The sequence below is a fragment of the Juglans regia genome, chromosome 15 (assembly GCF_001411555.2).
Source record: "Juglans regia cultivar Chandler chromosome 15, Walnut 2.0, whole genome shotgun sequence".
NCBI classification, from domain to species: Eukaryota; Viridiplantae; Streptophyta; class Magnoliopsida; order Fagales; family Juglandaceae; genus Juglans; species Juglans regia.
Genome location: NC_049915.1, coordinates 5,886,855 through 5,909,812, shown reverse-complemented (window position 1 = coordinate 5,909,812; position 22,958 = coordinate 5,886,855). Strand labels below are relative to the sequence as shown.

Sequence of the window (22,958 nt, the reverse complement as noted above, 5' to 3'; positions counted from 1 at the left end):
TGGTATTGATGTGACACATAGTTTATTAAAAATATAACTTTTAAAAATATAAAAAATAAAATTTTTAATTCTTTTTATTATTTTATGTTTATATTTTTTATTATTTTATTTTTTTAATAAAAAATGGTTTGGTTCCAAGTAAGATTGGAATAAATGAAGCGTATCTATCTTTTGTTTGTTTTAACAAGAGTAAATGTTTTTTTTTTTCATCATCGTCATCTTATCATCGTTTGATGTGATGTTAAATAATAAGTTTATAAATAAAATATAATAAATAATTTTTAATTATTTAAAATGATATCATAAAATAATAAAAATAAAATAAAATTTAAGATGACGAGAAACATTAAAAAATGATGAGTAATATTAAAAGAAGGATAATGCTACAGTTTCCATTGAGAGCTTCCGTTGGGGTGTAGTATTATTTTACATACATTTTTTTTCAAGTTATTTTTTATATAGAATTTTTAATACTTTTAAATATTTTTAAAAAATAAAATAAATTTAGAACATAATTAAAAAAATACTTTCTTAATCAAAAAATAAAAAAAAAATCATTAAAAATACTTAATAAAATAAAAAATTATAAAAAATATTTTTTATGATTTTTTATTTTACTTCGTAATTAAAAAAATATTTTTTAATAATATTATTATTTTTTTATTTTTTTAAATATTTAAAATTATTAAAAAATGTATATAAAAAAAATCTTTGAAAAACACATGAAAATACGATTGCTAGACCCAGCAGAATATCTAGCATTTTTTCCATACAAAATGTTGTAGGGTAGGTTGGAGGTGGGATGAAATATAAAATTCTCATTTTATCTCATTATTATACTTTTTTTAAATCTTTATATAAATTATAATAAATAATTTAATTTTTTTAAATTTTAATTCAATTTTATAAATTTTAATATAATAATACAAAAACATAATATTTTAAACATCAAAACAAAATATAAAATTTGCATCTCAAGACATACCCTCGAAAGAAACACAGAAAACACTTGCGAAAGACACGCTTCGCTCGGCACGCTTAGCGAAAGACACAAAGCTCTCTGCGTTCTGTCACTTCACGCTTTGCTAATTCTTCTCTCTTCTTGTCCGTCACCTTCTTCTCCTTCTTCTTCAGAGTGAGGGAGCTAAAAATGGATAAGGCGTTGGCTCTGAGATCGCTATACCGGTCTCTTTGCTCCAGATCTTACCGTCTCACCTCCGTCACCCACACCTTGCTCCTCCGCCGCCACCACCTCAACACTCACGTCGCTACTCGAAGCCTCTTCAGTCTCGCATCTCCGTCTCCCTCCGGCTCTCTCAACCTCCCCCTCTCCGGTACTTTTATCATTCTTGATTTTTACTTTCCCCTATGAAGAATCATGTCCGACTTTTTGAATTTTTTTGTCCCGGCTGAAATCGATTATTTAAATTACAAAGTTTGCCCTAGGATTGCGCGGCCGATCTCTTTCTTCTTCGCTTCCGTTTCCTGCGATTTTGTTACCGTTTCGGTTGGTTCATTTTTCATTCTTCAAGCTCGTTAATGACCGTTACTGGTCTCCTCACTGCACGGCGGCGCAGTCAGGTGCCCGGTTTTATTTCTGTGGTAGCTTGTGGAGCTGCAAGAAGTTGCTCCTCAAAACCAAATTTTTTTTTTTTCCAGAAACCGCAAGAGGTACAGAAGGCTTGCAATAAGAGTGTGACACTATATATTTTCGTCCGTGGGCACGTGTGCACATTTCTATGTGAAGAGTGTACCATAAAAGTTCTCCAGTGCATGTAATCATAGGCAAGTGCTGGGACATGCCCTGTGAAAGTTCCGTGAAATTAACTTGGCCGAGAGTTTATAATACTCATATTCTGTGACGAAATTTGCTCGATGAATGGTTATAGTTTGTATTCTTTGGGCTGTTAGGACAATACTTAATGCGTAGTATACCCATCAAAAAATTATTCATGCAGAGTTTAATGAGATGTGAGTAATTTGGTCTGAGTGTTGCTTGTATCTATTCAGCATGTGGACATCTGAGCAGCGGTATGTTCCCACAGTTGGCAAAGTGGGTTAGCTTTTAGCTGGTCTCAATAGGCATATTATTTGATTGTTATAACGTTGACATGCATTTTACGTTCTGAACTTGTTACTCATAGGGAAAATCCACAGGTTGCTTGTCTTCTGTTTCGATAGCCATCAGAAGCAAGCGGTTCTATAGTGAAGGTGTAACTCATATGCCGGTCATAAAAGACCCGGAGCTTCACGGTGTCTTCAAGGATTTATTGGCTGCCAGTTGGGATGAGCTTCCCAACTCTGTCGTCCATGATGTGAAGGCTGCATTGTCTAAAAGCACTGATGACACAGCTGGCAAGGAGGTCGTGGAAAATGTTTTCCGTGCGGCCGAAGCAGCTGAGGAATTTGGTGGTATTCTTGTAACTTTGAAGATGGAAATTGATGACTCAATTGGAATGAGTGGTGAGGTATTGTAAACTATATACACAATTGACCTGCTATTCTTCTGTCTGTTCTGTTCTTGTAGTTTGATGATCTCAAATCTTCTGTAGGATGTAAAGCCCTTGTCAGATGAGCTTAAGAATGCGCTTCAAACAGTTTACAACCGCTACACCTCTTATTTGGATGCATTTGGGCCCGATGAGACCTATTTGCGGAAGAAAGTGGAGACAGAGTTGGGAACAAAGATGATACATTTAAAGATGAGATGCAGTGGACTTGATTCTGAGTGGGGAAAGGTAATAACTTTCACCCTCAGCCTTTTAGAGCCTTACTGAACTCTTTTAGTTAATGTCCACCATAGACATATACACTATGAATGTAACAGGGTTAAGAACGACATCAGTTTTAGAAATTCTAGGGGACCGGTGTGCTATTTGACTTAAAAATTTTCCCTTCTTAACGAAGCAGATACAAAAGATTCTTACCGTGGCAAATGTTTTCACCCTCTACCTTTTAGAGCTTACTGAACTCTTTTAGTCAGAATGTCCACCATAGTCTCTGGACTTGCATACCTATGGAACTTATTTAATGGTTCAGTATGCCATCAGAAGCTTCATACCTTCAGCATCTGGCCTAGTTTGTAATTTTCGAAATATACAAATATATGTATCTTTGTGATTTTTGAGAAATGGATACAAAAATGAGGATGAAAGCTCTAGTCAAGCCATTGTAATCTTAAATTATAGTCCTTTGCTGACCTGTAGTATATGTGAAATTGATTCCTTACTACGTGGACCACCTAGGAGAACTAGTGGCTAAAGATCAGACTGTTTGAAGAATAACTATAAACTTAACCTCTAAACACCCCCTTCCCCTTATCTGAGAAAATTATTACCCGTGGAATAAATTATGCATAAGCCCTGAAGTGTCTCTTTCAGAATCTTTATGATGTGGCACTGCAAATATCCTACGTGCAATGAGTGTATATTCTCGTTAACAAATATTTATGTCATTCATTATGGGCAAAAATCAAGTGTTTTCCTGGTGATGTGGATTAATCCTAACAAAAATTGTTTCTTTTTTATTATTTTTTTGGCAGATCACAGTTCTTGGAACTTCAGGACTCTCTGGATCATATGTTGAGCATAGAGCTTAGATCCATAGTTTTTGGGAAGTTCAATGTTAATTGCCAGAATTGTGCTTAGGATAATGTTTTTCACAATGGAAACAGGCTGGTGTTGTATTCTCTCCTTAAAAGCCATTAATGGTCGACGTTAGAGGCAGTTAAATAAGAGTTATGTTTGTCAAGTAAAATGAAAGGAACAATGTGGTATCGTGTTTGTAATGGTGGTGCTTTCAGTTCTGTCTCTTGCTAAAGAAATGTCAATGTCTGCCTGACCTCTTCCATTTATGCTTCTGCTGACAAAGTTGGTCAAAACTTGCAGAACGTTTAGTGCATGACAGTAGGGGGGAGAGAGAGAGAGAGAGAGAGAGAGAGAGAAATTAGCTCTGCAATTGTTTGAAACGTTCAATTTATCCTTGATATATACACGTGTGTTTCATCTGTAATACATCACAAAAGGTCTGTGTTCTGGCTGCCCGGTGCAACAAACTCAATAACAACACTACTTTTGGCACAAGTTGTTTATCAGTCTTCGACAAAGCATTGGTTAGTCCATTCATGTGGCTATGTATGATCAGAAAACTAGGGCTTGAACAGGGTAACCCCCGAACGTGTTAGCGCAATTTATGAGGCACAAGCCCTAGCAACCCTACACACAAATTACAATCACTAATTTCAGGACTCATACAGAAATGCTAAATAACCCGAAAACACACATACAGGGATTGAGCTCAAATTCTTTGACAATTCTTCAATACATTATTACTTATAAAAAAAATAAAAAAACAATTCTTCAATATATTATTGTAATGTCCCTTTTCGGGTGTAGTTGTGGATGTAAATCACAACTGCATTTATCAACCCACCACAAGAAAAATAACTCAGTTGGTGACTTGGCAGAATCATCTCAGAAAAAGGAATCTTCAAGAATGTTCAAGAATAGTTCTTCCCGTTGTATTCTGTTATTGTATTCTGTTACTTTTGACAGCTGGTGTAACAACTTTTATCTTCTGTGCCTTATTCTCCACTTACATTGTACACTCGTACATGGTGTCTATAAAAGGGAATCAACACTGTGTAAATATATAATGAGGAAATACAAATGAATTTTAGAATATACTGTCTTTGACATTCTTTTATGATATGGTATCAGAGCTGCTAACTAGTAGTCTCTTGATCTGTTTTATCTTCATGGCTTCAAAAGCTACAGAACAATCTGCTCCTCCCACCTCTTTCTCAACTTCCTTCTCCCATATAGTCACCATAAAGCTCAATCCAAACAATTATTTGTTGTGGAAAGTCCAAATCTCCACCTACCTTAGAGGCCAAGACCTCTTTCTCCTACATCAATGGGTCACAACGTGTCCCTTCTGCTACACTCACTACCTCTTCAGAGTCTACCTCGAAATCCAATCCCAAATACCTTACCTGGAGAAAAACATATCAATTCATACTTAGCATCCTCTTCTCCTCCCTTACCAAATCAATCATTAGCCATGTTGTTACCGTAGCCACGTCTCGTGAATTATGGCTCACTCTTGAGTCCATGTTCAGCTCTCATTCTCAGGCCAAAGAATTTCAAGTAAGATTCCAGCTCACAAACCTATCTTGTGGAGATCAGTCCATCTCTGAATTTTTCAGTAAAGTGCGCATGCTCTCTGATACTCTAGCTGCCATTGGAAATCCCATTTCAGATAAAGAATTCATAACATATCTCCTAAATGGACTTGGTCCCTCCTATGAGCCCTTTATCACATCCATAACCACTCGATTAGACCCCATCAATGCCCATGAACTTTATCATCTTCTTCTTATCCATGAAGGTCGTACGTCTCACCTCTCTCATACCAGCTCCAGCTCTTCCGCCAATCCTTTTGAGCCCTCAACAAATCTTACCTCTGGCAGTCCTCGTGACCAACAAGGCAGGTTCCCATCTCGTGGAGGTCGTTTCAGCCGAGGACGAAACCGATTCTCTCCAAATAGGAGTCGTGTTTCCCCTCACTCACCCAACCCAAACACATCAACCTATAATTCGAACCGCCCCACATGCCAGGTTTGCAATAAACCTGGCCACATTGCCCTTTAGTGTCACTATCGCTTTGACCATGCATATCAATATGAAGCCCCACGCTCCTTCGCTGCAAATTACACTGCTCCTACAACCATTCCTGACTCCACCTGGTATCCTGATTCTGCTTCCACCCATCATATTACCCATGACCTCTTCAATCTTAATCTCTCATCTGAATCCTATGGTGGAACTGACCAAAAACGAGTAGGCAACAGAAATGGCTTACACATCAGTAACATTGGTGACTCTTCTCTTCGAACTCATTTTTCTTCTTTTCATCTTCATAAATTGTTGCATGTCTCTTCCATTACCAAAAATCTTGTTTCTGTTTCACAATTTTGCACTAATAACTCTTGTTTCTTTGAATTTCACTCTACTCATTTCCTGGTAAAGGACAAGATGATAGGGACACTCCTCATCAGCGGCCCTCTGCATGATGGCCTCTATTAATTCCCTTCTCCATCTTCGTCACTTCCACCATTCACTCATATCGGCGAAAAGGCTCCTCTCAGTCAGTGGCATAGGCGCCTGGATCACCATTTCCTTGATATCGTCTCCAGCATCTTGAACACCAATTGTTTGCCTTTTTTCCCAAGTGCTCGTTTCTCATGTCCTGACTGTCCATTAGGCAAAGCTCAACAGCTTCCCTTTCTCACAAGTTCAACACGAACAACAAGGCCCTTAGAACTTCTCTAGGCTGATGTATGGGGCCTGGCCCCTATACTTTCAAGAAATGGATTTTCTTATTACCTATCAATAGTTGATCATTTTACCCGGTTCACTTGGTGTTTCCCAATTAAATTGAAATCTAATGTATTGCATGTATTTACATCCTTTATAAAATTTGCCGAGCATTTCTTCACAAATAAAATTATTTCAATCCAAACTGATGCTGGGGATGAATTTCGCCCCCTAACATCCTTGTGCAAATCACTTGGTATTTCTCATCACTTTTCGTGTCCTCATACTCATCAACAAAATGAGCTTGTCGAATGTAGACACCAACATTGTCAAAACAGGACTCACAATTCTCTCTCAAGCATCACTTCCCTTATCCTTTTGGAGTGACGCCTTTGAAATAGCCACTTATCTAATTAACCTTCTTCCAACCCAAGTTCTCCAAAATAAATCCTCATATTTTATGGTTAATCACAAACCATCGGATTGTTCATTTCTATAAATTTTTAGATGCTTGTGTTGGCCCAATCTACGACCTTACAACCGTCACAAACTACAATTCTGATCATTTCCATGTCTCGTCCTTGGGTACAGCCCTTCCCACAAAGGGTACAAGTATCTTGATGTCCACACAAATCGTTTGTATATATCACGTGATTTCACATTTGATGAACATACATTTCCATATTCTTCACTGTCATTTACTCCTCCTTCACATCCCATTCTGCGAAAGGTCTCCCTTCCCATTTTTCCTAAATCAATCCTTGGCCCAGGTCCATCCTCTCTTCCCACATCTTCATCCATTCATAGTCAAGATTCACCTCTCCGTTCAATTCCTCAAAATCAAACGTCCTCAGCCCAGCCCGTAGCCAACTCTAATTCACAAAGTCCTCCCTCACATAGCCCAACCTCCCTCTATCAGAATCTTCCTCGTCGTCTTCATCTGATTTAAACCCAAGTGCGCCATCTCACTCCATCATCGTTCCTCCCCATTCCCAAATCATAACTCGATCTCAAACTAATTCATCCAAACCGCGCCAATTAACTGATGGTACAGTTCCCTACCCTACTCGAAGATGTCTCATCTCCACCATAATCATTCCAGATGAACTCTCGTCCTTCTCCATGGCTTCTAAGTTCTCCGAATGGCGCCAAGCCATGACCAGAGAATACGATGCTCTAGTTCAGACCAATACATGGACTCTTGTTCCATCTTCTTGTGCTTCTAACCTAGTTGGTTGCATGTGGGTCTTTAGGACCAAGTTACATGCCGATGTCTCAATAGAACGGAAGAAGGCAAGGCTTGTTGCAAAGGGGTTTCATCAACAACCCGGCATCGACTACACGGAGACGTTCAGTCCCGTTGTCAAACCATCCACCATTCGACTGGTACTCTCAATTGCAATCTCCCATGGCTAGGTTCTCCGACCAATCGACATCCAAAACGCATTTCTCCACGGCAATCTCACCGAGACCGTGTTCATGCAACAGCCTCCCAGATTCGTTGACTCACAGTGACCTGATCATGTCTGTAAACTCAACAAAGCAATTTACGGACTCAAACTGTCACCTCGAGCATGGTTCACGAGATTAAGTTCCCAGCTTGTCAACTATGGTTTTTCCGCTTCACAAGGAGACTCATCCTTGTTCATTCTCCACCACAATGGTCTCTGCATTTTCATTCTCGTCTATGTCAACGATATGGTAATTACCTCTTCCTCCTCCTCTGTTGTTGACACTCTAATCACTACACTCAGAAATGTTTTTCCTGCATTTGATTTGGGTCATTTATCCTATTTTCTGGGTTTGGAACTTACTTGTCTGATGGAATACATCTCTCTCAAAAGAAATACATTACTAATATTCTCAAGAGAACTAACATGCTCGAAGCCATGTTAGCATTTACAAAATTGTCCAAATTTGACTCTCCTTCTTTTGATAATGTCACCCTTTTCCGAAGTGTAGTAGGTAGTTTGCAGTACCTTTCATTAACCAGACCAGACATATCCTACTCCGTCAATAAGGTCTACCAGTTCATGCATGACCCAAAACTCAGCCATTGGACAGCAGTAAAACGCATCCTACGTTACCTCAAACAGTCCCTAAATCATGGTCTTCTCTTTCCCTACAAATCAAAATTCTTCCTTCATGCATACTCGGATGCAGACTGGGCTGGCTGCCCAGATGATAGGAGGTCCACAGGAGGGTTTTGCATCTTTTTGGGTCACCATCTCATTTCCTGGAGTTCCCGCAAATAGCAAATTGTTGCGCAATCAAGCACTGAGGCCGAATACAAAGCATTAGCAAACACTACTATCGAATTAATATGGATGCAGACCCTCATCAAAGAACTTGGTTTTACACTGTCCCAATCTCCTATTTTGTGGTGTGATAACTTGGGTGCCACATATTTGACTGACAACCCAGTATATCACTCTCAGACTAAGCATATGGATATTGATTTCCACTTTGTGCAAAATAGAGTCGCTGCCAAAACACTTTGAGTTTCCTTCTGCAGTAGTAAAGACCAATTGGTTGACATATTTACTAAACCTCTGGTAGCAGACAAATTCCTCTCACTCAAAACGAGTCTCACTGTGCTTGATACCGCAGTGGACTCGCGGGGGCATATCAACCCACCACAAGAAAAATAACTCAGTTGGTGACCTGGCAGAATCATCTCAGAAAAATGAATCTTCAAGAATGTTCAAGAATAGTTCTTCCCGTTGTATTCTGTTATTGTACTTTGTTACTTTTGATAGCTGGTGTAACAACTTTTATCCTCTGTGCCTTATTCCCCACTTACATTGTACACCCGTATATGGTGTCTATAAAAGGGAATCAACACTATGTAAATATATAATGAGGAAATACAAATGAATTCCAGAATATACTGTCTTTGGCATTCTTTTCTGATAGCATTCAACGAGTCCACCAGTTGGATTACAAAACCCTTGTTTCAGCGATCCCTTCAAGCATAGAAACATGGATCTGGGTCTAATTAATTGCTCCCATTGCCCATATATTTTATTGTGCTACAGCCACAAAGAGATTCTATAAAAGTAATCTTACAAAAGTAAGTCCATAAATTAATGTGACTTAGATCTACTTTACAATAAAAGTAGTTTTACACTAAGATGTATCACATCAAACCACATTAGTTTAAAAAATTACTTATGTGGGATCTCTTTTATGACTAAAGCATATTTCTTTCTATAAAGGGTTGTTGGTAGAGGTGTAACCAGTCCGGTTCGGTTTGGTTTTGGACAAAATTTAAAATCGAACTGGTTTACACCGATTTTGGAAACTTAAGAACCGATATAGACCAATTCATCACCGAAATCAAAAATTTTGATTTTTCCGATTTCGATCCGGTCCAGTCTCGTTTTCCGGTTTACCGTTTATACGTGTGACACTATATAAGTTTAATACTATAATTTTTTCAATACTAAACTTAATTGTTAGAATTTAGCATTTATTATTAACAATTGCTAATTTATTAATGTTCAATTATACTAGTGTCTAACTTTTTTGTGAGATTAATAAACTTGAATAATTAGATTAAAATAATATTATTAATGTCTAATTATACTAGTATAAGTAGTGTCTAACTTACATTAATGTTATGTTAATTTTATATTATAAGATTAATAGACACGAATAATAAGATTAGAATTTTATGTTATATTAATTAACAATTTAACATATAATATAAAAAATTATATATAATATAAAAAAACTAAATATATATATATCGGTCCAGTTTGGTTTAAACCGATTTTCAAAATATGAAAATTGATACTACACCGGTTTAGGATTGGTTTCGATTCTTAAGAATCGGTACCGCACCAGACCTATTACAAATCGGACCGAACCTAATTTGGTTCAACTGATATTTTTTTTACACTCCAAATTCCCCCATCACCTTTTGTAATGTCCAGTTTAATTTTAATCTAAGTTTGATTAGAAGAAAATGAGATAAACCTTGGCAATTAGTAGTAGGCGACAAGGCATCCTCCAAAGTATGGGAGTCAAATTGTGTTGACGGGTCGTGTCTGTATCGTGTCAAGGTATGTATATTATACTATATGGGTCAACCCTAACCTAACCTGTAAAGTTTATCATGTTAAAACTTCAAACCCTAACACGACCCATATTAACATAACGAGTCGTGTCATGTCAACCCGTTTTGACCAGTTTATGTAAATGGGTTGAACAAACATGAAATTAACCTGTTTGACCTGGTTACTTTTAGCATAATTTTATATAAATGGTAAAATCACAATATCTATAAAAAAAATATAAAACTAACTACAAGTCTAAAATTACAATCCAAACAATAAAATATCGAAATTAAAATTTCAACAATTTTTCTTTTAGGTATAAGGGTATAATTGTAACTTTAACTTTCTTAACAGGTCATATTATAACGGGTCAAAACGGGTTGACCTGTTATCGACCTGTTAAACAATCGTGTCTTAACGGGTCAACCCGTTTTGACCCGAACTCGTTAAGACTAAACACAAACCCGTTATGAGGGAAGTTGGGTTAACGGGTCGTATCACATATTGCCACCCCTACTCCAAGGTTCCTTAAATTCATGAGGGAAGCTTCTACAACATTCACTTGTTACATCCTGGTCATTGGTGTTTTGTCCTGAAAGACCCTTTTAAAATTTACCTTTTTACCAAGCTTCTATCGAGTCATTAGATTTATATATTATTTATGTTGAATTATATTGAGTGAGATGAACTTCATCTCATCTCATCTTATCTAATTTTAATTAATAATTTCATTACTATTCATAAACTATATCAACTTATCTATCTCATTATCCAAATGAGCAGGTTTAGTAGTATATTTTAAATGATTTTATAAATCTAATTAAATGAAAAACTAATTAAAAAATAAACATCAATTATTGTGACTTTGGATGACAAAATTTAAAAACGAAAAATAATATTTTTGTTATCTCATTACTAATTGCCATTGAACAAGTTGATCACAATTGTGCCATTTGAAGGGGAAAAAAAATACAAATTTAAAAAGGTCTAAGCCAATTCAAAGTTAAATTGAGTTCTCAAGGATCGTTTTGTGTATCACATGATGCATATTTTGTTCATCTCTGTTTTCATTGTTTTCTTCACAGTTCACAGCTGCAGTTTTATAGCGTCTTCCTCCACAGCTCCAACTGACTGCCTGGAAGACATTAGGCAAGAAAGATATTATGACATGGAATTCAAGCACTAGGATGAGGAGCTATGGTCAAATCTAAGCCTTTTCACGACAACGGCACAATCAAGCCAAACTATCGTCGATTGAAATGAAAATATCCGAGTTAATCAATAGCCGAACTTTCAATGAACAAGACCCGCATGGAAGAACCACCGATGCCGGTGAAGCATCTGGGGTCTGCAAAGAAATCTTATTCCCCTCTCTCAACAATACATATCCCATTTTTCCCAACTCCAGAGAATCAACAGAGAAGTAATCACCACATCGACACTGATAAAAGAGCTCCAATGCATCTCCGGAATCTCCAACCATCATATCCTCCAAGCTGACATCATCTGCAGCTACAGCATCCTGTCTCAAATCTCGCAACTCACCATCATAAACTGCCCGTGACCTCAAATTGCTGAGGACTTCCCAAGCTCTCTGTACCTTCAAAAATCTTTCCGTCGACTCCTGGTCGGGATCAGATGTCTCCGACGTCTTCTGCAACTTATCTGGATGGGAATTAAGGATGGCAGAACGGTAGCTTGTACGAATTTCTTCATAGCTTGCATCTTCCTTAACAGATAAAATATTGTAGTGGGTTTCTACAATGGCTTTCACACCAAGAAGCATGATAGGAAGTTGCTTGCTATCAGATATCTCCCACTGCAAAATCAATGAAAATATTTTACACAAGGGTACTTAAATGATAAAACTTGATATTAAGAACCAAAGTATTGCAAATGGTTTCAGGATCAAGCACTAACAGGAGTGGCTGAATTACAAATTTCTGCACTGCTTGGTGAAAGAAGGATTTCTGTAGAAGAGAGATGGGTATCTACTAAAACCATTCTAATCACCAAAGTCTCCCCAACCACTTCCATTTGCTCATGCTTTAGCCATCAACCAGTTTAACAAAATTTGTTTTGATTCACAGTAAGAATTCATAAAAGGAAATTTTTTTTATGAACCATATTAACCTCACCCTCCCTCCTCCCCCAAAAAACAAATATTTATCACAAAAAAATGGCAACCATGTGATAGTATTTAGGACATGTGCCATACACCCTCAGTAGTGTTACCCTTTTTTGGGTTTAAGACCCCATTTTTAAAAAGTTTTCAAGACTCCAAATCTTGAATATTTTTTACAAGTAAAAAATCTTTATTCATAAGCACAAAGGCGCAACACAAGTACTCAGGGAGGTTAAATTCTAATTTTAAAAGCATCCTAAAAGTTTTTAAACATCCACGAAAAAAAGTAAACATAAATATATTAAATGAAATTTATAACCTCAAATAAAAAAAGAAACACAAGGAAAGGGGGGCTAGAGAGCCACTGTTCATGGTGGGCAACTGGCAAAGGGGGGGGATCCTCCATCACCACTCATCTCGCCCCCCATGGGGTGTGAACAGAACAGCAGAAATTCCACTCTGCCCGTCACCCACCATGAACAGTGGCTCTCCAGCCACTTTTTGCTTTTTCATTTGAGGGAATAATTGTTTTTTTTCATATTTCTTTAGTTTAAAGACAGTTTTTTAACATAATTCAAAAATTTGGGGGGGGAGGATCTTAAGTGCTCATTCTTAAAATTGGAGTCTCAATATCCAAAATAGCCAAACCACAAATCCAAATGCCTAACATAGCTTTGTGCGAATTATTCTACGGTCAAGAAAGATGTGAATACCTAAGAATTGAAGGCACAACTTATGTGAGGTAGTTTGCAGCCATCTGCTGGTGTGATGATTACTCATGAGACTTCGCTATCAATTTGCACATTTCCTAGCCCTTCAATGTATAAATGCTCGCATTGCTTAAGCATGACTTGCTTATGGGGAAAAAGTGGGCCTAGATAGAGGCTTTAATTAATCCTGATACATACAAAGTCCTTTAAGCTAGTTTACACAGATGCGAACCCTGGCACTTAAAGTCACCAATCTGCGCAGAAGAAAGATTCTAAATGTTGCATCCACAACGTATCTCAATGTCTAACACAATATATCCCTAGAATTATCTAATGCAAGGACAGAAACTCAGTTAAACAGGACATCAAGCAAAGGAGTAGAAGAAAGCTGCCGTAAACATAGTTTCCTTCCAATCCTAGAAACCCGCTTTTCATATATTGATCTTTAATAAAAGCATTCACTATAATACAGGAAGTAATTAGTAGTAAGGAATAAGATAGAAATTGAAGATGAAATTAGCAGAAACAATCAAAAACGCCTTTCATAGAGAAGAAGAACACCATAATAATATTCCAAAGATCCTTTTTTCATTGATCATTAACATGAATGAGAAAAAAAATTTACTGATAGTAAAGCAGAACTAATATAGCCAACAATAAGAAAGAAGGCCTTCCAGGTTTCGAATTCAAAATAGCCCGAAAGAGTTAAAATCCAAAATAGCGAACAATAAGAAATTTTACAGACAACGCTCCAATAATCAAACTCTCAGCATTCCAAGTACTAATTCCGCAATAACCCAAACCCCAAGCGAGTACAATTCTAGCTAAGAACTGGAACTCCCCCCCGTTACAAAATCCTAAAAGACCAAAATCCAGAGGCTATGGGGCAATTTCCGGTGCCGTACCTGCGGTACCGACGCGAAAGAAGGTTCCCTGAGCGTCAGAGTTTTCGAATTCCTAGACGATGCCGCATGCGGAAGATACCAGATTTACAGTGATGTCGTCGCGGACGCGGACGAGCGACTTGCTGCCGCGACGAGAAAAAGCAGAGCGGGCGTGGCTGTGGGTGGGTGTAAATGTAAATGGTGTACGCACGCTGTAGATTTAGGGCTTTGAATTTTTTCAAACGGAAATGATTCAGGAGTTATTTGTTTTTACGATGAAATAAAATGAAATGAATTGTGATTAAAATTAAAAGTTAAATAAAATATTATTAAAATATATATTTTTAATATTATTTTTATTTTAGAATTTGAAAATGTGGAATTGTTTATTTTATTTTGTGTGTAAATTTAAAAAAATTGCAATGATTAGATGAGATGAGTTGAAAGGAATTGTGAAAACAAATGAGACCATACTTTTTTATTCAAGATTAATAAAATTAAGATAGTTTTATATGAGTTATTGCCAGTGTGTCGAGCACATCATCTATATTATTTAAATATTAAGATTTGATTTGTAAAATTCAGATTTTATACTTTATCTTCCGAGTCAAACTGTCATCTAAGTAGTGTGTGGTATAAAGACCTTAGAATAGCAGTACTCTTATAAAATTGAAAATTATTTTTATTGAAGTGATGCTATTTTGCGCATAATATGTTCATATTTTATACGAATTGAACCATCTAATTTTGTCTAACAATTAGAAGGAATTTCTATTTTTATTATCTCCTAGCATGTATATTAACCATTGCTGATTGTTTGCATGATTTTCAAAGGAAATTAGCATGTCTCTAATTGAATCAATCTAGGAAAACATGAAAAAAAAATCCAATTGAAAGTTTTTTGTTTGAAGGAAGTTCCTCCAAAACAATCTAATTTTTTTTTTTTTAATAAAATTAACCCCATCAATCCATGTATCCCATTTACATGTAAGAAGCATATTTTCTTTTAGGATTTATTATCACTATAATCCATGTGATTTACCTTTTGAATAGATTCCTCCGTAGAAAAATTCTTCTCATCAGTTACTATTCACTACTCCAAATTCCACATTCTATAAAAAAAATAATTAAATAAATAAAGCTATAAGTGTGAGGTGTAAAAGTAAATAGTGACTAATGCATTGTATTCCTCTTCTCCATATATTCTAGTTGTAAACTGTTTTTTACTCTTATGTACTTTTAACTTTATCAGATCAGTCCTGTTAATACATCAGTAATCATCTGTTAAAATGAATCATTTTAACAAGTGCCTTAGTAATCACAACCCCATAATAATGAATAATTTCGATAGAATCAGTTCACATTCCCAACTACAATGAATCGTTTTTGCAGATCATTGAATCCACAAAGAGAGCATTTTTGCCATCTACCTATTTGTCACCTTGCCTTGGCAACAGACTTCTCGATTTAAAAAGTCATCAGCACCAAGACAACCACACCCAATGTTACAAAAATCGATTGACAAAAAAGGAAGTAGTTCATCACCATCCCTATCCTCATCTCTTATACCTTTTTCTTTCTCAGAATACAAAGAATAAGGACCGGATCACAAAGAACTTGGAGGTAGCTAGCTTCATGTGCTTTTCAAGTTATAATACAAGCTGCAGCTCGCAATCCTGTGCCGATCGTCCGGGCAATGTTGGCGAATCTAATCATGCACTGACAACACCAGAAACCCATGGTACAACAAAGGGGGCAGTAGGGTGTGAATTTCTATATGAATCAGAATACTTTTCCTTGAAATTTGTTTTGGGTTTTTCTGCCTGCATTTTGATAGTCAAAACCAATAATGTGAATGGGGATGAAAACTTAATGTAAATGAGGAAATACTACAATTTGATTTTTTTTTTTATAAGTAAAGGGGGGGTATTTAAGAAGATGAGTGCCAACATAATGAAGAGGAAGGCTCGAACTTACGTATTTCAACCAGCATTCCTGATGTTTGTGTTTATAGATATCTGGAGAGTGGCACCCTGCCTCAGACGGACAATAAACCCATATATTACATTTCTTTTCAGCAGGGTTGGCACGTTTAGCCTGATCCAGGCAAGCTTGACAGCAGTCAGCTGCACTTTCTTTATGGTGGGTAAGGCCCCATCTAACAGCTGCACCACCATAATCTGTATGAAGTTCAGCATGGCATTCAGGTGGAACAGGCCTGCCCGGTAAAATTTGATCCTCTGGAGAAAATAAAAATATACCACAGCGATCGTTATTATACATCTCCACCAGACCAAAATCATATACAGTGCTTTTCAAGAGAGAGAAGAGACAGGGTTGAGAGGGGGAGAAAATAAATTACCTAACTCTTCCTCACCCTCGGGTTTATCATCATGTTCTTTGTTAATGACTTCAACAGGTATCCAAAGGCCAATTTCTTCTGACAGCACTGCCCAATCAGACTCCAAGGCTCTGACTAGCATCCCTGGAAAAATGCATTTCAGAAATTAGCCATCAGTCAAAACAATGATTTTACTAGAATCCCTTAAAGACTCGAGCATGGTGATCTGAAAGGTTTTCTGCATACAAACAGACTCAAACACGAAAGAAACAACCATGAAAGCAAAGACCATACTGGCTTCCTCATGTGGAATAGTAGAATTCAAAGTCCCTCCCTTATTGGTTAACCGTCGCTTAGCTTCTTCTAGTTTTTCTCTGCGCCAGCTTTCAACTGCTTCTGTTTGTTCAAGAGAACAATGCAAAAATAAGCCAAATAAAGAGTCAAATTACTAACTACAGCAACGCAAGAATTTAAAGGACGATCTTTTTTAGCTTACTGCATAATGATAAAGATGGGTAATCAAAGACCTTTCCTTATAGGTAAACAAAGATTTTATTAGAAATGCAAAAGACAGCCCAAGTGCATGGACAGGACAGTATACAGGAGGAACTCCTAAGTAGAAATAGGAAAAGAGAAAGGAAAAAAAAAAAAAAAGAACCAAAGGAGAATCAGCTCAATACAATGTATAGAAGCTACCCAAAAGAAGAAAGTATTTTTTAAAAAAGGTTATAAGCTCCTCATCTTACTCGCAGTCCTCAAAATGTCCATTCATTTCTCTCCAAATACCACACTGAACAAACTGGGATCATCTTTCAGACTGCTGTAACTTGTGAGCTACCATATAATCGTCTCCAATTGGCGAAGAGGTCTACTATCCTCTTGGGCATAAATCAAGCCAACCCAACTCGACCGAAAGAGTAATGCTACTCATCATCCCATATATGATACTAAATGATTGGAGACTATTTATTATGTTTCACTTGTAGGCCTATCATTTAATGTCACGTCAAGGGATGTTGAGAAGATGATGATAAATAGATTTTTTCCTACCAAAAATGTCATTCCACAATGTACAGGCAATCTCACAATGGAGTAAAAGGTGCTCAACAGATTCCCCACTCTTTCTGCGCATGGAGCACCAATCAGTCACAATGATGTGATGCTTCCTTAGGTTGTCCATGATGACAATTTTCCCAAAGGAGGCTGTCCAGGCAAAAAGAAATGGCTCTCATAGGCCCCTTTGTCTGAAAAATATTCCTCCAAGGGAATGGATTCCTATCCTGAGGTGTTAAGGACCTTATAGAAAGACTAACAGTGAATTTCACTCTCTTGGTAGGGGTCCAAAGCATATTATTCATACATCCAAGATGTAATCTGGTACAGTGTAAGAGATTAAGGAACTCTGTGAAGGCATCAACTTCCTAGTCTTAGGGTGCTCTGAAAAAATTAACATTTCACCGAAGGGAGCGACTGCAGAATTCCAATAGATCAGCCACAGAAGCTTCTTATGCATGTGCGATATTATTTATCTTTGGAAAAGCTTACTTGAGGGCTTTGTCACCACAGCATAAATCATGTCAGAATCTAGTCACAAAGCCATCACCCACCCACCTCAAGTCTAGTTAAGTAGAAAACACCCCATCCTCTTAAGATATTCTTCCATAACCCCACTCCATATAGCCCATGTACCTCATTAGAATATTATCCACCCCAAGCACACCAGATTTAGAATCCACCACAACTTTCCACGAGGCCTCCCTCTTAGGTCTCGTTTGTTTTGGGAAAACATCTCATCTCATCTCATCTAATCATTACAACTTTCCTAATTTCCAATACAAAATAAAATAAACAATTCAACTTTTTCAAATCCCAAAACAAAAATAATATTAAAAAATATACTCTAACAATATTTTATTCAACTTTTTAACTTTAATATCATCTCATCTCCGAAAACAAACGAGGCCTAGTTTTCTAAGGTTCAATATCACAGTAGGATCTTTCATAGATCAAACATAATTCAAAAAGAGCCTTTTGGCCATATTTTATTGAGCATCTTGGTCAAAGAGACAAAGTAGGGCAGCCTTAGGCATCAAAATTAATCACATTTCCATTGAATGAAAAAAACAAATTGCAGTTCAGCAGCAAAGCTAACTTGCTTATTTCATTTACAATCAATCTATTAACCTCACAGCCTAAAACATTTGCACAACAGTATAAACAATGTAAGAAGGTTCCATTCTTTTTTTTTCCCCAGTTCCACAAGGAAATTAAGGAAGCTTCGTCCGTTAAAATCTATAGAAATTATAATAAAAAAATCTGTAGTAATTACCCAATGTAACAAAGTATTGAAGAAGAAGCTTTTAAGTTCATCCATTGTCAGTTCAAATTCTTTAAAACTTCTATCATCCCTTCCCTCCAAATACACCACCTTAAACATATGGGAGCCATCTTCCACACTGCTGCAATTTGGGGACTGCCATATAAACTTCTCCAATTTGCAAAAAGGTCTACCTGCCTTTTGGGCATAACTCCTACTAACCAGACTCTACTAGAGAAGTCAATTTCCCTCGGCAAGGAGGTTCCATTCTTTGAATTGTGCCTTTTACGCTTTATTACCGATAGAGAAGAAAACCTAATCACCACGTCCAGCTACTTCTAGATGAGAATTTAGGGGGCAGCAAATTCATAATTTTTTATTTGAGTTTCTTTTATTACTTATATCAAGAAGAAAAAAGTTTTTTTTTTTTTTGATAAGTAAAATAAGTATATATTCATCCAAAAAAGTGTCAATTACAAAGAAAAGTTCTACTGCTCCCATCCTAACTAGGTGGGAACATTAGAAACTAGAAACTCATGAAATTCCATGCCATTAAAGTCCACAGCATGAGCCCAAGTACAAAGGATCCTAAAAAATAACATTTTTAGCTCCGCTATTGATCTCTCTTTGTCTTCAAAAATCCTCTCATTGCGCTCCTGCCATAAGGACCACATAATACAGTTTGGAATCATCTTCCAAACCGCTTTAATCTGTCTCACTTCTCGAATTGAGGTCCAACAGGCCAAAGCATCCATCACAGTTTCTGGCATAACCCATGCTAGATCTATTCTGTTAAACACCGCATTCCAAATAGTCCTGGCTACCTCGCAATGTAAAAGTAAATGATCCACCGATTCACCCCCTCTTTTACACATACAACACCAGTCTGCTATAATTATGCTTCTTTTTCTCAGATTATCCGTAGTAAGAATCTTCCCCAGAGCCGCTGTCCACACAAAGAAAGAAGCTTTGAGAGAAGCCTTATTGTACCAGAGCTTTCTCCATGGAAATTGTCTGTCAGGAACTTGTGTGAGTACCTTGTAAAAGGAGCTAACAGTGAAGACCCCTTTCCTTGTTGGACACCACCACAAATCATCTGTATGCTGGGTATTTGGGCGACAAGAGTATAAAAGGCTATAAAAATCTATAAAACTCCCCATCTCCCAGTCATGTGCTGCCCTAAAGAAATTGATATTCCAATGGATGTTTCTACCTACAACTTCCATTACCTCCGCCACCATGGCATCTTTAGCATTTGCAATCACGAAAAGTGTAGGAAACCTGTCTTGTAGAGTACAATTGGTACACCAAAGTTCTGAAACTAATTATTAAAACTCCCTATCAAGAAGAAAAAAGTTCTGAAACTAATTATTAAAACTCCCTATCAAAGGATATGTTTACTAACCAACTCCATGGAGCTGGCAATGGAGGTCATGTAGTGGCAATGAGATAAGTAGTTCCAAGGAGGTGCAATGGTGTGATACTAACAGTTGCAATAATATGACACTATTAATTTGGCGATAGTGTAGTTTCTAGTGGTGATGGTATTGAATAGATCTATATATACTGTTGGTAAAAGCAACAGCAGTCTCAAGGAGGCAGTAAGTCGCAAGTGAATTCTAGGTGAATTGTGGTAGACCTTAGTAAATTTGCAGTACGCATATTTTTTTTATTGGTAGATGATAATAGTGGTATAATATTTCAAAGATACATGTCAGCCAATCGCCGTGACAGAGGTGATCATGGCATTGATGGGTCAAGACCAATGGTGCCAACAATAATGGCCTCACAACTGCAATGATGGTTGTGATTATGGTGGCCAAGATAAATATGGTAACAACAAAAGAGGAACTTAGTAGAACACAGAGGTAAAGCTGAATCTAGCATTAATTCATATGCAATCTTGCTTACATTTTAAGAATAAAAGTGAACTTGGTATGACTAGACTTCAAGAGTAAAACAGACAGCTCAGACGAAATACAAGTAGAATATGATCCCCAGCCAAAAGCAAATTACTCTAAAACTTCTGCAGTATACAATACCTCATAATCATATCATGGAACTACACATTAGCTAGTAAAATGTGCGTGATGGTAATGAGGTAAGGTTTCAGAGGATGTAGAAGCAAAGAATTTATTATCTCAGATAGAGCAAGACCATTAGTTATATACTAATTCCTAATGGAACTGAAAAAGCCCTTTCATGGTCTCCTCCCCAAGCCCACCCTGCTTTCTTTTTTTGATTGGCACCTGGTTCCGCAAAGTCCCAAATCCCGGGGCTGCACAGGCCCTCAGCAAGGAGTTTCCCACTTAAATTATTAGTTTGGAACATATGGAATGATTCAGCTTAAAAAATCAGAACAAGAAACAGATGTGAACTGGAAGCAGAAAGCATAATCATATGTTGATAGTAAAACAAGACATCGAACAGAAAAGCCAAACGTAAAAGTCCAGAACAAAGGTAACTTATTGCAAATATAAAGGGCCTAGTTGATTAAGATTTTAGCTAAAACTAGTATAACACTTATAAAAAAAAAAATCTAGTATTACATCGGACAAAAGCTTTACTGAGACTTCAAGAAACTTAATGCTTTAAAGAACAAACTGCCATATCTTAAACATAACTGACTAAATGTTTCGGAAAAGGAAAATGCTATAAAGTGCACAACTATCCCACCATTATCCCAGTTTATTGGCGTGGCAATATTTAATAAGCTCAGATCAATCATTGTTAAAAGGAAAATATTTCTTTTTATAGATAAAGATCAAAATCCAGGAAAAAATGTATCAGCCAAATCAAAGAAATCCGCCATATTTAATAGAGAGTCATGGCAAATAAGGGTGAAAGGTTGAAGTTTATATATATACATCCAATTATTATTAAACAATGGGAGAGCAGTGTAGTCTCTAGCATTAGTCTTAAAAAAATTTATCAACCGCAGAGCACAATTAGTGAAATCAATCCCTTCACTACCATCAGCCGACCCACATTAGAAGGAATTAAGTTGCACCCACCTCGCTGCTCAGTGACGTTGGCACTGACATTCAAGTTTTTCAAACTCTTCAAAATCTCGTCGGAGATCTTCTGTTTTAAAGGGCGTGACAATTCGACCACAACCTCTCCTCTAGAAAGCCCCTCCTTAAGTTCCTTCACCTATAGGCCATAACAACGAATTTCAGGAACCCTAAGGCAAAACAGCTCAAACAACACTAACGCTCAATATGCCGATCAAAATATATACATATACCTAAAACAGATCTTACCAATTTAACAAGCTCCAACGGTTCGGACGCTCTCCGAATCCGAATCGATTCTTCCATTTTCCTAATCTGATCCGGGGTATAGTTAACAACTGAAAAAAATAATTAAAAAATAAAACTTTAGAACCGGCTTTTCATAAAATCCCCAAAACAGAAAGTGGGCGGAGCCAAAAATAGCAAGAATTATTTAAAGCTGAAGAGGATGGAAACAAAAAGAGAGACTTACTGTTTCTCGAGACGTTACCGGAGTAGATGTAGAGAGAAGAATAAAGAGAGCGAAGAACGTAAAGAGCGATTACAATGTTGATGGAGCAAACGACCAGAGTGGTTTTCCTGTACGAGCAACCCCACCTCACTCTCCCCAGCGCCATATCCCTCTCTCCCTCCCTTCTTCTTCTTCCTCACCCTCATTCCACCATCTCTCTGTCACCGTATCTGTCTCTCACAACAATTTAGCTCGCACAGGAGATCCTTTTCTGTCCACCTCAGGGTAGATAATAGATAGATCAAACCGGATCGCAATAATCAATCAAAGAACTTTGCTTCGTTTTATTGATGATAAACCCCCCCAACTTGTTTTGCTTCCTGCAAATATGAGTGAAAAGGGCGGTGATTTTGATTGCTTCTTTATGCCGTGCAGTGCTGTAAATGTGTTGTTGTCTGCTAATCGTGTGCTTTAAGCCTTATAATTGACACGAACCTTTTAGCTGCAACGGTGTGCACTCTAGTATAATTTCTGAATGTCAGAGAGCATTTTAGCTTCTTCTTTCCCTTTTTTTTTTTAATTTTTTTAATTTATTTATTTAAAATATTTTGCTTCTTCTTTATCAAAGATGAATAAATCTAAAATTCATATAAAAAAAACTCACATTTTAACGATGAATCTCATCTTTTAAAAAATAGTTTTATTATATATCAGTTATTAATCATTTCCACATCTCAC

The 22,958-nt window shown here is 36.9% G+C and overlaps 3 protein-coding genes across 5 annotated transcripts; 1 reads left to right on the top strand and 2 right to left on the bottom strand.

Moving 5' to 3' along the window:
• Positions 1 to 992: 992 nt before the first annotated feature.
• On the top strand, positions 993 to 3,853 carry LOC108992347 (succinate dehydrogenase subunit 5, mitochondrial-like). The gene is made up of 4 exons (XM_018966879.2): positions 993 to 1,334; positions 2,158 to 2,468; positions 2,553 to 2,738; positions 3,542 to 3,853. Exons 1-4 carry the CDS (start codon positions 1,151 to 1,153, stop codon positions 3,596 to 3,598), a joined length of 738 nt encoding a protein of 245 aa, XP_018822424.1. The 5' UTR covers positions 993 to 1,150; the 3' UTR covers positions 3,599 to 3,853.
• Positions 3,854 to 11,427: 7,574 nt separating this feature from the next.
• Positions 11,428 to 14,384, bottom strand: LOC108992367 (DPH4 homolog). Of its 3 annotated transcripts, none has more exons than XM_018966925.2 (3): positions 14,119 to 14,384; positions 13,217 to 13,400; positions 11,428 to 12,197 (listed from the first exon to the last, which is right to left on the bottom strand). In XM_018966925.2, the coding sequence occupies exon 3, from the start codon at positions 12,162 to 12,164 to the stop codon at positions 11,613 to 11,615; it is 552 nt and encodes a 183-aa protein (XP_018822470.1). In that variant the 5' UTR covers positions 12,165 to 12,197; positions 13,217 to 13,400; positions 14,119 to 14,384; the 3' UTR covers positions 11,428 to 11,612. The 3 variants fall into 3 exon arrangements, with proteins under 3 accessions (XP_018822470.1, XP_018822469.1, XP_018822468.1); XM_018966924.2 differs by having other exon boundaries at positions 13,217 to 13,467; positions 14,119 to 14,306; XM_018966923.2 differs by lacking the exon at positions 13,217 to 13,400 and having other exon boundaries at positions 14,119 to 14,306.
• A 1,024-nt stretch (positions 14,385 to 15,408) lies between these two features.
• On the bottom strand, positions 15,409 to 22,744 carry LOC108992357. Its single transcript, XM_018966896.2, has 7 exons — positions 22,242 to 22,744; positions 22,019 to 22,107; positions 21,770 to 21,908; positions 16,733 to 16,834; positions 16,460 to 16,582; positions 16,075 to 16,337; positions 15,409 to 15,920 (listed from the first exon to the last, which is right to left on the bottom strand). The coding sequence occupies exons 1-7, from the start codon at positions 22,384 to 22,386 to the stop codon at positions 15,810 to 15,812; spliced, it is 972 nt and encodes a 323-aa protein (XP_018822441.1). The 5' UTR covers positions 22,387 to 22,744; the 3' UTR covers positions 15,409 to 15,809.
• Positions 22,745 to 22,958: the final 214 nt, after the last annotated feature.

Bases quoted from the DNA above. Each gene is read 5' to 3' on its own strand.
- LOC108992347 (XM_018966879.2), top strand. From the start codon at position 1,151: ATGGATAAGGCGTTGGCTCTGAGATCGCTATACCGGTCTCTTTGCTCC. The intron at 1,335-2,157 runs GTACTTTTATCA...GAAAATCCACAG, and splicing joins TCTCAACCTCCCCCTCTCCG to GTTGCTTGTCTTCTGTTTCG. The intron at 2,469-2,552 runs GTATTGTAAACT...AATCTTCTGTAG, and splicing joins CAATTGGAATGAGTGGTGAG to GATGTAAAGCCCTTGTCAGA.
- LOC108992367 (XM_018966925.2), bottom strand. From the start codon at position 12,164: ATGCTTCTTGGTGTGAAAGCCATTGTAGAAACCCACTACAATATTTTA.
- LOC108992357 (XM_018966896.2), bottom strand. From the start codon at position 22,386: ATGGCGCTGGGGAGAGTGAGGTGGGGTTGCTCGTACAGGAAAACCACT. The intron at 16,835-21,769 runs GTGGGTGCAACT...TTGAACAAACAG, and splicing joins CAACGTCACTGAGCAGCGAG to AAGCAGTTGAAAGCTGGCGC. The intron at 15,921-16,074 runs GTAAGTTCGAGC...ATCAAAATGCAG, and splicing joins AGGAATGCTGGTTGAAATAC to GCAGAAAAACCCAAAACAAA.